The sequence below is a fragment of the Chrysoperla carnea genome, chromosome 5 (genome assembly GCF_905475395.1).
Source record: "Chrysoperla carnea chromosome 5, inChrCarn1.1, whole genome shotgun sequence".
Taxonomy (NCBI): domain Eukaryota; kingdom Metazoa; phylum Arthropoda; class Insecta; order Neuroptera; family Chrysopidae; genus Chrysoperla; species Chrysoperla carnea.
Genome location: NC_058341.1, coordinates 67,741,234 through 67,758,997, shown reverse-complemented (window position 1 = coordinate 67,758,997; position 17,764 = coordinate 67,741,234). Strand labels below are relative to the sequence as shown.

Genomic DNA, 17,764 nt, shown 5'->3' with positions numbered 1-17,764 from the left:
GTACTATTTTTCACACTCCGAACTTTGTCGCCCCTGTAAAATTTGCCACCCTGGCACTAGCCCCCATTGTCCCTAGTATAAATACAGAGCGACCTCTACCAACAACGATATCAACCGTCATCGTCAAAAAGTTATAGAATACCGGAATACGGGTACGCTGGGGGTTAAATAAACGATATTCTAAAATAATAACTTTTTTATTTTTAATAAATAAATATTTATTTGTTTATTAAAATAACAATATTTTTATGTTTATGATCTTTTAATTCATTTTGATTGGTAATAATTAGGTCACAATCTTCACATACGTATGGAGGTGTTGGTGGTCTTAAATGTACAAGTCTTTGTTTTACTAAACTCTTCTTAAACTTAAATGTTTTATTATGACCATCACACGCTGCTGGTTTTTCTGTAGTATGTTTTTTTAGTTTATGTTTAATTAAATGGTGTTCTGAGTTAAATTTTCTTTCACATTCGTCACATGAGAATGATTCTTTCCCAGTATGTAATCGTTTATGTCGAACTAAATGTTGTTTTACGTTAAATTTTTTTTCACAAACATCACAAGAGAATGGTTTTTCTCCAGTATGTAATCGTTTATGTACAACTAAATGTTGTTTTCCGTTAAATTTTTTTTCACAAACATCACAAGAGAATGGTTTTTCTCCAGTATGTAATCGTTTATGTACAACTAAATTTTGTTTTACGTTAAATTTTTTTTCACAAACATTACAAGAGAATGGTTTTTCTCCAGTATGTAATCGTTTATGTCGAACAAAATTTTGTTTTACGTTAAATTTTTTTTCACAAACATCACAAGAGAATGGTTTTTCTCCAGTATGTAATCGTTTATGTGCAACTAAATGTTGTTTTTGGTTAAATTTTTTTTCACAAACATCACAAGAGAATGGTTTTTCTCCAGTATGTAATCGTTTATGTCGAACTAAATGTTCTTTTACGTTAAATTTTTTTTCACAAACATCACAAGAGAATGGTTTTTCTCCAGTATGTAATCGTTTATGTACAACTAAATGTTGTTTTACGTTAAATTTTTTTTCACAAACATCACAAGAGAATGGTTTTTCTCCAGTATGTAATCGTTTATGTACAACTAAATTCTGTTTTATGTTAAATTTTTTCTCACAAACATCACAAGAGAATGGCTTTTCTCCAGTATGAATTCGTTCATGTGCTACTAAAACGCATTGGTGTTTAAATTTTTTTTCACAAATATAACATGAAAATGGTTTTGCCCCAGTATGTGTTCGTTTATGTCGAATTAAAAGTTGTGAGTGAACAAATTTTTTATCACAAACGTCACAAGAGAATGGTTTTTCTCCAGTATGTAATCGTTTATGTGCAACTAAATGTTGTTTTCCGTTAAATTTTTTTTCACAAACGTCACAAGAAAATGGTTTTTCTCTAGTATGTAATCGTTTATGTCGAACTAAATGTTGTTTTACGTTAAATTTTTTTTCACAAACATCACAAGAGAATGGTTTTTTTCCAGTATGTAATCGTTTATGTGCAACTAAATGTTGTTTAACGTTAAATTTTTTTTCACAAACGTCACAAGAAAATGGTTTTTCTCCAGTATGTAATCGTTTATGTCGAACTAAATGTTGTTTTACGTTAAATTTTTTTTCACAAACATCACAAGAGAATGGTTTTTCTCCAGTATGTAATCGTTTATGTGCAACTAAATGTTGTTTTTGGTTAAATTTTTTTTCACAAACATCACAAGAGAATGGTTTTTCTCCAGTATGTAATCGTTTATGTCGAACTAAATGTTCTTTTACGTTAAATTTTTTTTCACAAACATCACAAGAGAATGGTTTTTCTCCAGTATGAATTCGTTTATGTACAACTAAATTCTGTTTTATGTTAAATTTTTTCTCACAAACATCACAAGAGAATGGTTTTTCTCCAGTATGAATTCGTTCATGTGCTACTAAAACGCATTGGTGTTTAAATTTTTTTTCACAAATATAACATGAAAATGGTTTTGCCCCAGTATGTGTTCGTTTATGTCGAATTAAAAGTTGTGAGTGAACAAATTTTTTATCACAAACGTCACAAGAGAATGGTTTTTCTCCAGTATGTAATCGTTTATGTACAACTAAATGTTGTTTAACGTTAAATTTTTTTTCACAAACGTCACAAGAAAATGGTTTTTCTCCAGTATGTAATCGTTTATGTGCAACTAAATGTTGTTTTCCGTTAAATTTTTTTTCACAAACGTCACAAGAAAATGGTTTTTCTCTAGTATGTAATCGTTTATGTGCAACTAAATGTTGTTTTCCGTTAAATTTTTTTTCACAAACGTCACAAGAAAATGGTTTTTCTCTAGTATGTAATCGTTTATGTCGAACTAAATGTTGTTTTACGTTAAATTTTTTTTCACAAACATCACAAGAGAATGGTTTTTTTCCAGTATGTAATCGTTTATGTGCAACTAAATGTTGTTTTACGTTAAATTTTTTTTCACAAACGTCACAAGAAAATGGTTTTTCTCTAGTATGTAATCGTTTATGTGCAACTAAATGTTGTTTTCCGTTAAATTTTTTTTCACAAACGTCACAAGAAAATGGTTTTTCTCTAGTATGTAATCGTTTATGTCGAACTAAATGTTGTTTTACGTTAAATTTTTTTTCACAAACATCACAAGAGAATGGTTTTTTTCCAGTATGTAATCGTTTATGTGCAACTAAATGTTGTTTTCCGTTAAATTTTTTTTCACAAACATCACAAGAGAATGGTTTTTCTCTAGTATGTAATCGTTTATGTGCAACTAAATGTTGTTTTCCGTTAAATTTTTTTTCACAAACATCACAAGAGAATGGTTTTTCTCCAGTATGAATTCGTTTATGAACAATTAAATAATGTTGTTGCTTAAACTTTTCATCACACACATCACATGAATACAATTTATGCTTGAGCAATTTTTCATTGTTACGTAATTCAATTTCAGCTGTAAATATTTTATCACAAAAATAATTTTCCTTTAACAATTCATGATAATTTAAATCAGTTTCAGCTTCTTCAAATATTTCATCATAGCTTTCATCTTTTAAAATTAATTCTGAATGTAACTTATTATCACTAATATAGTCACATATTTCATTATTTTTCGAATCCACTTCATATAATATTTCGTCATTAACCTCTTCTTTGATTTCTAATTTTAAACAGAATTCTTCATTTTTCACATTTTCACCTATATTTTGTTTATATTATCATTTAAATAAATATTATAAATAAATAAAAAAAACTTACCGTCCATTCTTTTATTAATTGTGTTCGTAATGTTTGAACATAGAATATATAACCCAACGGATGTTTGAACAAAAAGGGCCGAATCATAGATAAAATATTGGGCCGAATCCACGGATCTAGTAATTATAGTACGGATGTAGTATAAAGTCCTACTTTAGACAAAGGGGTGTATCACTCAGGGGGGAATCAATGTGCCTACTTTTGATTGGCTGCGTCTCTCATTTGCGGGAAATTCAAATAGAACGATGATATTTCGTGTTTTAGATTTTAATATTTCTATATCCATGGTTTTAGCAAAGAATACAGATCGAACTCACCATTTGGTATTTTGAACTTCTCCTCATGTTACAACCAAAAAAAATACATTGGTTTTTTATATTCACCGATAGATAACTCTATGCGCATAATATTTTTTTTTTTTATCTCATCATAAGCGTGCATTTATTTATTTCTATAATATTTCATTGTGAAATAACGTCAGTACAAATTCAAGCAACAAACTTGATTACATTTTTTCTTTAAATCAATTTAATACGATCACCTCTGTAAAAACTAAACTTAAGTAAACTTTATAATATCATTTAAGTTAAAAAATAATGAATGCAAAATGTGAATGATCTGAAAAAAGTTTTTCAGTTTTAGGTAATAATAAACAATTTTATTCTTAATAAAAATTATTTAATTCAGTTATATAACAAAACTAAATAGATAAATTCTATAATAAATATAACTATTATGTTTTCTTACCTCTAATTTATAAAAAAGAAAATTTCTATTATATTTTTTATATAAATTAATTAAGTCAGGTACAGTAAAAACAATCATTCGTTTACCTAATTTATACAGAACATAGTTTTTTTTTTTTAATTTTTTTAGAGGTGATTGTATTAAATTGATTTAAGGAAAAAATATAATCAATTTTACTGCTTGAATTTTTAGGGACGGTATTTTAAATGCACGCCTATGATGAGACAAAAAAAATAAAAATATGCCCATAGAGTCATCTATCGGTGAATATAAAAAACCAATGTATTTTTTTTTTGGCTGTAGCATGAGAAGAAGTTCAAAATACCAAATGGTGAGTTCGTATATTTGTATAGAACTGTTGTTCTTTATGTATCTGTATTCTTTGGCACCATTTACGACTTACATCGCTTAAAAGAAATTAAAACAAAATTTCCAGCCGAATTTGTTTAATTCCACCCCTCAGGTTCCGAGTGAGTGGACTCGGCAAGTCTATTATGTGAATAACCCCCCTCCTCCAGAGATCAAACAAACTTGTGACCTGTAACTAAAAACAACACGTAACCCATATCCTTTTCCGCTATTCTATGGGCCTAATATAGATTATATCACAATTTTTTTGAGATTGGTAAAAAAATAATACAAGACATTATCTAAAAATATAAATTTATTCAAATAGGCAGTGAGCTTTTTATTTTTAATTACAATAACAATATTAACAAAAATCTCAATACTTAAAGCACATTACAGATCATTTTAAATTAGATATTAACATTATTCTTAAGTTTTTAATATAAATTATGAAGCAAAGGAAAATGGCACAAAGATTGTTTTTTAGTAAGAAATATACTTAATTACATTTTGTTTTAAATCTGTGATAAGCGCAATTTTTTATTTAGCGTGATTAATATAATAATACTTTTATTTACAATAATATAATTAGCATAATTGGACTAGTACTTTATGTTAAAATTAATCAAATATTAATCAAAGTTAATAAAGATTGGAGTTGACGCTATCTGGAGTTGAGTTTGCTGTATGCTGTAGTGAGAGATTTTATAGATTCTTGATAAATACGATAAAATATTGGTTGTCCTGTCGTATACATGTTCATATTTTGTTGGTACAATCGCACATATTCTCTTTGTCGAAAGACAGGAGAAAAAATTTTTTTTAATCCACATCGGATATCAATACATACAATAATTATGCAGCTTAATGCGAAGGACAAAAAGGAAATCACAAAAAAATTAATAGTACAACTAATTAGCCAGTATGCATGGGAAAAGTGAGGAAAGAGTACCGATTTTAATAAAACTTTTTGTAACTTGTTTATAGGACCCCAAGGAACATTCAGCCAACTTAATGTAGCAGAAGGGGGCATAAGTAGCCCAAATATTTTTTGAAATGCTTATTTTGGCTTAAAATTGTCATCTAGTAGGTATTTTTGGTCGCTGAATACGAATTCGATGTCCGATTACACGGATTCTATGACGTCTCCCGAAAATCGTGTCATTTTTTATAAACACTTAGTTGGTATTTTTGGTGAAAAAAAATTAAATTCTTTACCAAAAATGGCACGATTTTCGGAAGACGTGACAGAATCCGTGTAATCTGACATCGGATTCGTAATCAACAACCAAAAATACCTCCTAGAGCACAGTTTGGACAGTAAATACTTTATTTGCAGTTTTTGTTCTAAAAAAGTTAAATTCTAGGCTAAAAATTGCACGATTTTCGGAATACGTAACAGAATCCGTTTATCTAACACCAGATTTGTAATCATTGATCAAAAATACCTACTATATGACAATTTTAAGCCAAAATAAGCATTTCAAAAAAATTTGAGCTACATATGCCTCCCGCTGGGGCTCAATGCCCCTGTCTGACTAGGTTAAGTTGGCTGAATGTTCTTTTGTATCCTATAAACACGTTACAAAAAATTTCATTGAAATCGGTGCTGCTTCGGATCCTCACTTTCGACACTTTTTTCCTACTTGTTCATTGTATTATAAGCTATTATTTAAAATACAACGTTTCGTTTTTATTGATTTAGACTTTATCAAACAACTGAAAATTGAAAATCATTACTATTTAACATTAGATGCAAACAAAAAACACTTATATAAAGTTTCAAACTTTTAAACCCCGGAAACAAAAAAGGAATGTTATACGTTTGAGCGCTATGTGCATGAGCCTGTCTGACTGTCTGTGGCATCGTAGCGCCTAAACGGATGAACCGCTTTTTATGTTTTTTGTTTCGTTTGAAAGGTAATTTAATGGAGAGTGTTTTTAGATATGTTTCAAGTGCGAGTTTAGGATTCCGTACCAGGAAAATTTCTCGGAGTTTTTTTAAAATTTGATAAATTTAATTCATCATTATTATCATGTTTCCTTAATTTTGTAATTTAATAGGATAAACAATTAACATGTTTTAATTTAATTATTGATTATACTATTATGTCTTTTTGGTTTGTATCTGATTTTAAATAGGCATTTTTAATTTTAAATTGCTTGATAAAGTCTTAATCAATATAGACGATACGTTGCATTTTAAATAAAAGCTTAATTGTTTTGTATTTTTGTTTTTGTCCAAATTTTAATTTATTTTCATTATTATTTGATATTATTTGGTTTATTTTTCTCCATTTTGGAAAAAACCGATTGGTATAAATGTCAACCATTACACTACAGTAAAACATTGTACATTCTCAACTCTGCTTACGTAAGCTACTCTAGAATAATTACTTTTTTTAAATTTTAGTACGTTATTTTGTATACAATAAATAAATCCCTGAAATAAAATAAAAATTTAATTTTTTAAGAAATTTCATAAATTCAGTCATAGAATTTTCTAAAACATAAAAGTTTAGGCGCACCACTTTCCGTAACAGATGGATGCCCATGTATACACCCAAGTTTTTTGTGTAGTTTTATTCGCTGAACTTTTCAAATTTGCTTGACTCCATTTCGAATGTGCTAAATCTATGTAAAAATCGTTAGAAACAATTTTTATAAAGAAATACAGAAATGACATTTTTGGCTGATAAAAATTTTTCAGCCTATTATAAGCAAATGTATCTTGCATTTTTTCTAAAACTCATAGATTCCGAGTAAAACTTTAGCAATTTTTTTTTTTTACAAATTTTTTTCTAAAAACTATGGGTTAAAAAATAAAAATTTCTTCAGTATTTTTGGCTGATTTTAAGTAAAAAAGGTGCCTTGCAATTTTTTTGTAAACCCAGGAAAAAATTCCTAAAAATACGAATTTTTTAAACTTGCCTGTGTTTTTCTGGAGACTTTTTTTAAATAAATTTTGTTGCCTCGTAGTTTATGGAAAACTAGTTATAAAAAGTAAATTTTTGAAAATTTGCCAATTTTTTCCTCGCTAACTATGGGTTTTACAAAAAATTTTATGGTCTCTAAGTACCATATTACATATTTAAAACTACAAAAAAAAAATCTTTTTATTTAATGTTCGCTTTGAAGTAAATTTTTGAAACTTGTGCAATTTTTTTATCGGAGCCTTTGGTTTTTACAAAATAGTTGCCAGACATCTTTTTTGTTTAAAATGTGCCAAAATACTTGGCAAAAATTTTTTTAAGCCATATGAATACAAATTTCCTATTTGCTTAAAATAATTGTTTATAACAATTTTTGACACAACTTTATAGCAAAGCGCCTGCAAAAACTGAATTCAGCGCTTTAAAATAGAAAAAAAAAACTCGGGTGCTAGAAATTGACACTGATCGGGTACGAGATGTGTAGCTCCTAAAGTATATTAATTGTATTATTTACACATTATGAATAATTTGTTTTTCAATGTTTTACTATACATAATATTTACAAAATGATTAATTTTTTTAATTTCTATCACAATATGGAATATTGTCAGAACCTAATTTATTTTTTAGCCTTAACCCTTTATTTTCAGTCGACTGTATCTAAGGAAAGAATGCTCCTCGAAATTAGTCAGAGTAGTAGCACCCACGTTGATAAATACGTAGTAAGTCGACCGTCATCGAGACCTATTGGATTTTTTTAGCTTAGATGGTTTTATAAAAAAGGTCCTAGAAAGTATTTCAATTTAGCGGCGGAAAAAGTTCTTACAGGCCTTAGAAAATGTAAAAAAAGTCCAATGGAATAACTCGTACCTTATACACTTCCACGTATCTCTGATAATGGTATTTGGATGAATTAATCTGGCAGTTTGGGCGATGAGGGTGGCTGCGTGCAAAAGGGTTAACAATACATTTTTTTTTAAAGTAACTCAGATTTTCACCGCGTCAGATTTTCATAGGGGGCGTAAAGTAGATCCCAAAGAAGTTCCCGTACAAAAGACGAACGATTTGGAGGTGACATAACCTCGTGGCAGAATTTTGAAAATACAAAAGGAGTATTTTAAGAACGTAGTAGACTAGTAATATTTTATTTTATATAATAAAATTAGGCTCTGACAAGCCTGGGTTAATTTAGAGAGACCAACCTTGAACAAAATAAGGCACGTTTTTAAAGCATACCGTTTAATTTAACTTTTTCGATCTTTTAGTTCTGCTTTTAAATCCCTATAGGTACTTATCTTTATCCTTATATATTATAAATGTGAAAGTAAGGATGTTTGTTTGTTTGTTTGTTTATGTGCTTGTTAATAATAATATAGATCATACATCAGAATAACACATGAGCTATAGTTTATAAAGATATTTAAAAAAAAATGAAATTTAGTCTATGACATTTCACTACACCATCTATGAGCATTAATTTGAACCGTAAATTAAAGATTTCTCTAATACAATTCATGGAATTTATTTCTTGATACAATTTATGGGCACCTTTACTGATACACTCCATGAATCAAGACTATATAACATTACATATATTTTATCTATGTAAACCAATTCCTACCTCTATTTCGAGTGTAATGGATAACGCGATGGTCTCTACTTTGAAGCCCAGCGTAGCGGGCGGGTATCAAGCAAGTAACTTATATTTAGCAAAATTGGACATCCGAATCAATAACACTTTGAAGTTCTCAAGGTTGGCTTCTCTAAAAGTACCCGGATACATAAAATAAAAGTTGCACAACAAACTTTTAAAAAAATTTCATAATTTGGTAGTAGCATGTAATTTAACATAACGTGAATGTTGCTCATCTTCAATGACTGATGACGGTGGTAAAAAATATTGATGATGTGGATTCTCTAAAGTATTACTTTGTACTTTTGGTTTACTAAATAAACGTTTTACACCCCATATTAATATTAATAAAGTTATTGATAATGTTACACATATTATAACTAAAATTACATTTGTCATATTATTAAAATTTATACGATTTGTATTATCTGTTGTTGACCATAAATGATTACCACCACCACTTATTTCAACTGGTACACAATATCGACTTAGAGATGTCGCTGTGGTCGATATTGGTTGTTGTGAGTTTATGTATTCCTCATTATTATTAATGTCAGTATTATTTTGTAAAATAATTAATGCACATATTTGATATGGTCCATGATCTAATAAACCAGTAAATATATAATGTGATTCTGTACAATTTACATATTGATTATCAACTAATTGTGCATTTTTAAATAATTCAATATTTAATATACATAAATTTTTTATACCACGCATTTTAACATTCACGATTATATTACCAATTGTAAAATCAACAAAAATATTTTCAATTTCAGTAATTTTTTTTGGTATACTTGCCAAATTTTCGTTAATATTTTTTGTATTTTCATTTAATAATGTTATAATATCACTACAACCGACAATTAATGAAATATCATCAGAATGTGAATTACCCTCGAATAATACAATACAAAAACGATATTTATGATTCATTTCTAAATCCATATTTTCATTAATTAACGTTATATGATTAAAATTATCATCACTGTTATTGCAAGTGATTTTATGTGTTTCAATTAACATTTCTCCAATATTTTGGAGATCTTCGTAAATAAATAAACTGTCGCATGTATAAGGAATTGTTGTATTTTCATCTATAGACCATTCAAAAATGGTTTGATTTGCAGTATACGTTAAATTACGTAATGTAACACGAATATTTGCGACAGGAACATCGTCGATTAACGAACTTGGTGGTGGCGGAGCCATAATTGGTTCATGTTCATCCTCTCCACAATGTAAATTTTCTGAATTGATTTCAGATAATAAAGCATTTTCTAATGATGGTGGAGTCATACAAATTATTGTTTTTTTATCCTCGGATGATAATTGTTCGGAATTTGATAACCATACAGCGAATTCAATTAAACTGCAATCGCAATTTAGTGGATTATCTGCTAAATTTAATTTTGTTAATTTTACATTTGGTTGAAATGCATCACTTGCGATTATCGATATATCATTGTCGTCTAAATTTAACGATTTTAAATTCTCTAGTGGCAATATTAAATCGGCGGTAATTGCACGTAAAAAATTATGACTTAAATCTAAATCAAGTAAATTATGTAAATGCGCCAACGATGCTCCGGATACAGCCACAATACGATTATGTGATAAATCGAGTTGAGTTAAATTTGATAAATTCTCAAAAGCATGATCTTCTAGGACATCAATCTGATTGTGATGTAACATTAATGTTACTAAACTGATGAAACCTTTCAGTGCACCCTTTTTTAAACTGCTTATTGCATTATGTGATAATTGTAAAATTTGTAATGTTGGCATTGGTGATATTGAGCGGCGACCTAATGGTCCAATTAATGAATTTGAACTTAAATCCAAATCATTGATACCTGGTAATGGTTTTAATGTTTGTATTGTAGTAATTGTTAAACCATTTCCACGTAAACGTAGTGTTTTTAATTGTGGTAGTGTTGTGAAAGCATCTTCGCTAATTTCGGAGATTTTATTATCGCTTAGATCCAAAAATGTTAAATTTTCTAGACTCTGTAAAAATAAGAAAAAAAAGTTTAAATATTTTCTTAAAATCATGTTGTTAGTAAAAAAAATGGAACAAAATTAATAATTATCTCATTTCTATAGAGTGGTTCAAATTATTAAAGCAGGACTTCATCAAATGGGTAGATAACGTTTAAATTATAACAATTTCTCAGTACACTTAGAGTCGAGAAAGCATCCTCCTTTCAAGGTAAGAAATGTATGGCGTTTACTACAATACTTCATGGTATGACATACAGACATATACTTAATAAGTAATATCTATGTTAGCATAAGTAATATCACAGTATTGAATAGGGCTATCCACCAGAATTATTGAGCATATCGTCAAACAGTATAGACCTGACGTCCATACTGCATTGTCCTCCATAACTATTGCTAATATTACTATTCCCTCTATACAGTACACAATATGGCGTTTACACTGATACTGAAAGAGTGATATCCACAAAAAAATCTTACCGTGTAGAATGTAGATACACAATTTGTTTAATTAAAATTATATTGTGAATATTGCCAAAAAGGCTGTTTAGAAAATTTCCCAGGCGTGGGGCATTGCATAAATCTGTAGTAGCGATGCAAATTTTTTTCTTGAATCAGGATGAATGCACAACCATAACTTTACTGCTGGTTATCGAAATTAATCCTTAATCATGAATAACCCACCATCTTAGTCAAAAAAAGTGGTCAACCTCGGAATCAAATGGAATAAGTTAATTTTTTTTACAAACCTTTATTTTGATAGTACAAATGTTGTCTCAACGCACACGTAACCATACGTGACTTTTGAGTCATTTAATCTATCAAAATAAAGGTTTCTGAAAAAATTCAGCTTATTTCGTTAGATTCCGAGGTGAAACTCTAAGATGAATGGAGTAGAAGGATCTTTGTCATGGAGGATACTGTCAAATTTCCAATTATTCTAAATACTGGGCTTGGCCATATTCACAAAAATTTTCTTTTGCTTCCAAAATTTGAACACCATGTATCTTAGAAAAGGATGTTTTCCCGAATATAAGTGGACTTATTACATGGACATAATGGACAGGGTGATCTAAAAATATTTCTACAAACTTCGAGAATGGTATCCTTTCATCAAAAGAAGAAAAACGACCTATGATCCACATTATTAAGCTATTTATTGCTTTGACTCATTCTTACATAGAAAACAACTGATCAATAGTGAGTTGAACTCGCATCTGTGTTCAGAAACTGAAAATGTTTCCACCAAGGCAAAAAACCTGTTAGAGCTAATTACGGAGGCAGAATATTTTCTAGACTGTTTCTTGTTGGGATGAATGTTCCTAAAGATCTAACGAACACGGAGAAAATATAATTTTTGAAATTGGTGCTGTCCGATATTTTGATATAAATGAATCCATCTGGAAAAAAGTTATGAAATTTCTATCCCAAAACTCTCAGCTACGCCCTAAGTTTTTCTAGAGTACTTAGATTTGAATTGTATTTTTGATTTTACCTTAAATGATGAGTTATCCAACTTTCGCAATAGATTATGTGATAAATCTAAACGATCTAATGTTGGTAATGCCGCTAAAGCTGCCGTTGGTATTGTACTCAATTGATTATTTGGTAAACCTAACGCTTGTAACGGAGATGCTAAGCCCATGAATGCATGCTTATGAACATCCTTAATTGCTCCCGATGACACCACTAAACCATGTAATGCAACACCTTCAAACAGTGGTCCAGGCAGTGCGCTAACATTTTGAACTGTACAATCCAATAATGAGACTGAGGCTACAGGTGGTAATGAACGCAATTTTCGACCAATAATTTGCATTGCTTCTGGACGGTCACCATTGCAACGTAGCGTGTGAGGCATATCACACGAACATTCAACAGCTGGTTGTTGTGCGATTTCTGGACACCGCCATGGAATGATTTGTGTTGAGGCTGCTGATATCAAATCTAAATGATTTATTTTGGCGCATATTGTTACAACAATCATTTGAAATAATATTTGTAATGATGTTAGTAAAAATGGCCGCTGCATCTTCTTTTTATTTCTGAAAATAAAAACAAAAAACGTTTCAATTAACCTCTTTTTTAAAGTAAACAACTTTATATCTAAGTGGTACCTTTGTAGAACAATGAAATTAAAATATCCCAAGGAAAAAATTCATGCATCTTTAAAATTTTCCACAGTTATTTATTAGAGTGTAAAAACTTCGTAAAAAAAAGTTGCCCTCTCAGGGGAGCGCCTAGTCCCTTTTTGGGAGGGAGGAATAATGGAGGCAAATTCAGGCATCTGCAAGGAACGGTTCAGCTGTGATGAGTTGGTGAAGTAGTGCATGGCATATCTATGAAGGAAGTGTACTCAGCCGCACTAAATAATTGAGCGGAAAAGTGAAACCACAGTTTCTTTTAGTTTTAGCTTATAGTCTTCAGTACAGAGGGAGGTATGGTTTCTTGAATAAAACTCTTACGAAACTTCGCGAGTGGCTTCATTTAAGTGTAACCTACAATGTTTATATTTTAAAAACCTTTGAAATTGGGAAACGGAACCAGTCCATTAAACGACCTATTGAAAAAATGTGAACAACCATTTGACCATAAAATAAATGAATAAAATAAGAGAAAATAATAGCGGCCTACAAAAATATTGGGCCGTTTGGCGTGACTTCCACTCAAAACATGCTGGGAAAACTAGGTTACCACCAAAATCCCCACTGTATTTTACCCCGACCATTTTCTAACAACCTTAACCGTCTTAACATTTAATAATAGCGATTTACATTCAAATAAATGTTAAAACTGGGAAAATTTGTTTTGTTTTGCGATTTGCATTCAAATCAATATTAAAACTGTAAAAATTTGTTTGTTTATATTTCCTTTTAGAAGTAGGCAAAATATTATAACAAAACATCGCGTGACGTTATAAAATTTTCCTGCTTTTTTTTCAGTATTTCATTTTCAGTGCATTTTAGACAAAAATGTCTCATGATCAAAATTAAAGAGCGAAAAATATCCTACAAATCTCATGTATATTATTTTGGAAAATACGGAACACGTTTTTAGTCGGGTTTTCTTTTTTTTCCAGTATAATCATTTCATTATCAAAATCGTGTACATACATAAGTCAATATTTGTTACATTCAACTTGGTAAATAAATCAATGACATTTCATTCTTTTAACCAACTAAGACATGGACGTATGAATTTATTATATGGATTGTGAGTAGGTATATATATGTACCTACACTGGAACCTAGTCAATCCGGATTCGGTCATAATAATTTTTTTGCATTCTAAAAAGTATCTCAAGTAACCAAGTATATTTTTAATGTAAGATTGCTCAGTAGTTGCAGACTAGGAAATGGATACTTAAAATATTTAGGTTTTTTGTTTCAACGTATCTATGTATGCTTCCATATTCCTTTAAGGCATGTTGGAGACTACTTTAGTACATATTTTTAACTTTTTCGGAACTCTGCAGGCGCGGATCCAACCATATGGACACGATGGACATGTTCACAACCGTAATACACTTGTGGCATCACACTTTCACAGTCTATTGAGGTGGATAGGCTGACGATATTGTATCCAAAGCCTTAATAAAATAAAATAAAAAGTATTCAAGCAATTATTTTCGAGGCGTTAGAACAAGTAAAACAGTTGGATGTTACATTAAAATCCCTACGTACAGTTCCAAGGCAAACGAACAGTTTCAATTATCAGGAGAAATTGGCAGAATAGTACTTTCAGTAATCAATTTACATAAATCTTTTAATTTCCGTTATTAATGATTTCGGACAGAGATTGACTTCGGAGGTATTCGACATATTTTAGTTAGGAATTTTTCTACGTAAATCAAATTAATTGGCAGGGATTTAGATATCGATATCGGGACAGTTAAAAAAGTGGTTCAGATGTACCGCAAATTCATCAACGATAGTGAATTAACTGTTATAAATAAATATTGACTCTGGAAGATGAAATAGAAAAGGGAATGTGAAAACACCATACTAGAGTCGGTATCTGATCCCATGTAACTCACTTGACGGACTTTCGGATGTCTTTGCTCACAACCTTTTTTGAGGACTAGATCCGTGCCTGGTACTCTACATACCTCTTCCAATGAAATTGCAGCCCAAGTTTTAAAATTATGCATCCAGCTAATTTTTTTTCTTTCAACTGTTCTTTTGGCTGGAATTTTACCAAACAAAGCTACTTTGATAATATCATATTATTACTTTGATCATATTATATTTTTGTTTCAATGCTCGTTCGAAAATGTATATTGGAAAATACAAAAAGCTTTAGGTTGGTGTACACCGATCGCTAATAAATTTTTCAACAATTTTGCCCAAAACTATAAAAGATTAGAACTCGTTATTGCAAAACGCTTTAAGTTGGTGAACGCCAACCACAAATTTAGTTTTCAGAAATTTTCTCCGAAATTATGAAAGATAGCAGGTTACAAATTGATATGTAGCTTTGAATTGAGATCTATTAACTAATAACTTTATTTCGTACTCATCCCTCGATAATATTAAAAAGGTTTAAAACGGATTTCAGAGCGGTCAAATGTCGGGAAGTAATTAATGAGACTTTTGGGATGTACGTTTTTTGAAACGAATTTTAAATTAATGAGTTTCAAAAAATTCATTTCAAAAGATGCAAAAAACAAAATATGGTTAGAACTGTGAAATTATTTACAGAATTTTTTTTTAAGTGTTATAAGATATGTACAGGCGTTCAACGTTCGAAAATACAAAAATTGAAAATATTAAAACAAAAAGGTTTGCACTTGGCAGTAAATTTTTTTAGTTAATATTATTCATCTAAACTTTACTTCTTATAAAAATTTCAAAATTTACTAATAGAGAGTTGCATGTTTTTTAATCGGAAGTTTACTTAAAATTACTAAAACAAAAAAATTTTTTTTAAAGTGATTTTTCAATTAATTGTGGTTTTTTACTATTAAAAAAAAAAATTGATTTTTCATATAATATTACAGTTATGGATTTGTTATTATAAAAAAAAAATTATTGAAATATATTTTAGATGAATTATTTTTTCATTTATATATGAATATGTGACAAAAAATTCTATAATCAAAGTAGTGTATCGTTACCATGGAAACGCCTCCTATAAAACTCACGCACGGTGTGACCAGCTTAATTAAGCTGATTTTACATTACAGAACTGGAAATACTCAAAATTCTACCATAATTAACGTAGTAATATCTGTTTTAATTCACATCAAATGAGTAAATGGACTATCACCTGTGAAGTTCATTCTATATTCTTCCCTTATATTCTATCCATGAAAAAATAGTAATAGTAGTAGATGAAAAGTCGGTTGTAGATTTAAAGCAAATACACTGAATTTAAAGTTAAAAAATAAATTAATTTGTATGCGGAACACACTTTAAAATGAACAATATCCAGAATACCACAAGTAAACAGAAGTTGAAACAGAATTATTTTAAAGATCATTAAACATTTTATTATTATCTGTGTAATTATTATCTTTCTGATACAAAATTATAACTTTCAACCTGAAAATCAAAATAAAACTTTTTATAATATCGTATGCATAATTATAAGTAAACAACAACAATAAGTACCTAATACCCCAGATCATCAGAAAAACATCAACAATTAAAGCATTATATTTTTAAAATGATACTAAAGAAAATTTTGAACTAACCAGATAAGACAAATTATAAACATTATCATTTTATTATTAAATCCGGACAAATAATTATTAATTATTTCTGACAGTTACGGTAGTGTCTAATTAAAGGATAATCATCACCAAAAGATCCACGACATCTTCAAAAAGGTTCGTTTCCATAATACCACAAGTCACAAGTGCACTTGTTGAAAGTGAACTAGTGGCTTTTTAAAAGTTGGTTTTATACTTGTGGGTAGTACACATTTAAAAAATAAGCTAGTGTAGCGTGACTTTCTCATAAATTGTTTGTGAGCCATTCAGGCTTCCGTACAGATGAGCATTGTACCACAAAAAATTTGTGTTCTTATGCGATTGTAATTTGTTTTCAAGTATTTTATTTTTAATTTTGTAGATATATGTATTTATTTCTGTAAATTATAAAGAACCCCGCACACAATACATTGATTTTTGGTTTCGGTTGAAGTTTTTATGGACCTAACCCTCAAAAACACTTCCATTCCGAGCTCTTGATGTAAGCATAATCTTTGAAAAGCCTTAGCTCGGAAGGGTATGGTTTTTGAGGGTTGAGCCCATAAGGACTTTTGATCAGCATGATCATAACTACCTTAATCAATAGTTTTAAAAAAATTTTAGCGAAACCAAAAATCAATATTTCATGTAAGTATAAAATATGAGAGGCCGTAGTTCGGATGGAACCTTTTTTTGAGAGTTTGTTGTTTTTATTAAACTAATTTAAAACGATGTATTTTGTTAAAATACTAATTTGCCTTCTAATTTTTTTTTTTTTTTTTTTTTGGAAAAAAGTAAAACATCAAAACAATGAAAATTACCGCTAAAAACCAAATTTTTAACAATGATTTTACAAATTTTATTTCACCATCGTATTTTTTTTTATATAACAATAGACAATAAACTGGCCTGTTCAATTTTCTGATGGAAATCTATAATTTGAACTTCAATACGACTAGCCTAGCATAATTTATTTAAACAGAAAGTTATTGGTCTATCCTTTTAAATTCATACCCATTCATGTTTTAATATAAATTACATAATTAGGTACATATGAATTTGATGAGATCCAAAAAAAAGAACAACAAACAAAATAAACCTGTTTTTTAATTCATATGTCGTTGTTAT

The 17,764-nt window shown here is 29.4% G+C and overlaps 2 protein-coding genes across 2 annotated transcripts; both read right to left on the bottom strand.

Moving 5' to 3' along the window:
* Positions 1-257: 257 nt before the first annotated feature.
* LOC123301352 (zinc finger protein 91-like) lies at positions 258-3,283 on the bottom strand (the record flags this gene model as incomplete). Its single annotated transcript, XM_044884090.1, has 4 exons — positions 3,277-3,283; positions 2,165-2,971; positions 800-2,119; positions 258-757 (listed from the first exon to the last, which is right to left on the bottom strand). Coding segments are annotated over exons 1-4 (2,634 nt in total), but the record flags the coding sequence as incomplete, so codon positions are not given.
* Positions 3,284-9,123: 5,840 nt separating this feature from the next.
* Positions 9,124-12,986, bottom strand: LOC123301351 (carboxypeptidase N subunit 2). Its single transcript, XM_044884089.1, has 4 exons — positions 12,440-12,986; positions 9,801-10,950; positions 9,377-9,572; positions 9,124-9,250 (listed from the first exon to the last, which is right to left on the bottom strand). Exons 1-4 carry the CDS (start codon positions 12,974-12,976, stop codon positions 9,124-9,126), a joined length of 2,010 nt encoding a protein of 669 aa, XP_044740024.1. The 5' UTR covers positions 12,977-12,986.
* Positions 12,987-17,764: the final 4,778 nt, after the last annotated feature.

Bases quoted from the DNA above. Each gene is read 5' to 3' on its own strand.
- LOC123301351 (XM_044884089.1), bottom strand. From the start codon at position 12,976: ATGCAGCGGCCATTTTTACTAACATCATTACAAATATTATTTCAAATG. The intron at 10,951-12,439 runs GTAAAATCAAAA...TTATTTTTACAG, and splicing joins TGGATAACTCATCATTTAAG to AGTCTAGAAAATTTAACATT. The intron at 9,251-9,376 runs GTCAACAACAGA...ACGTTTATTTAG, and splicing joins GGTGGTGGTAATCATTTATG to TAAACCAAAAGTACAAAGTA.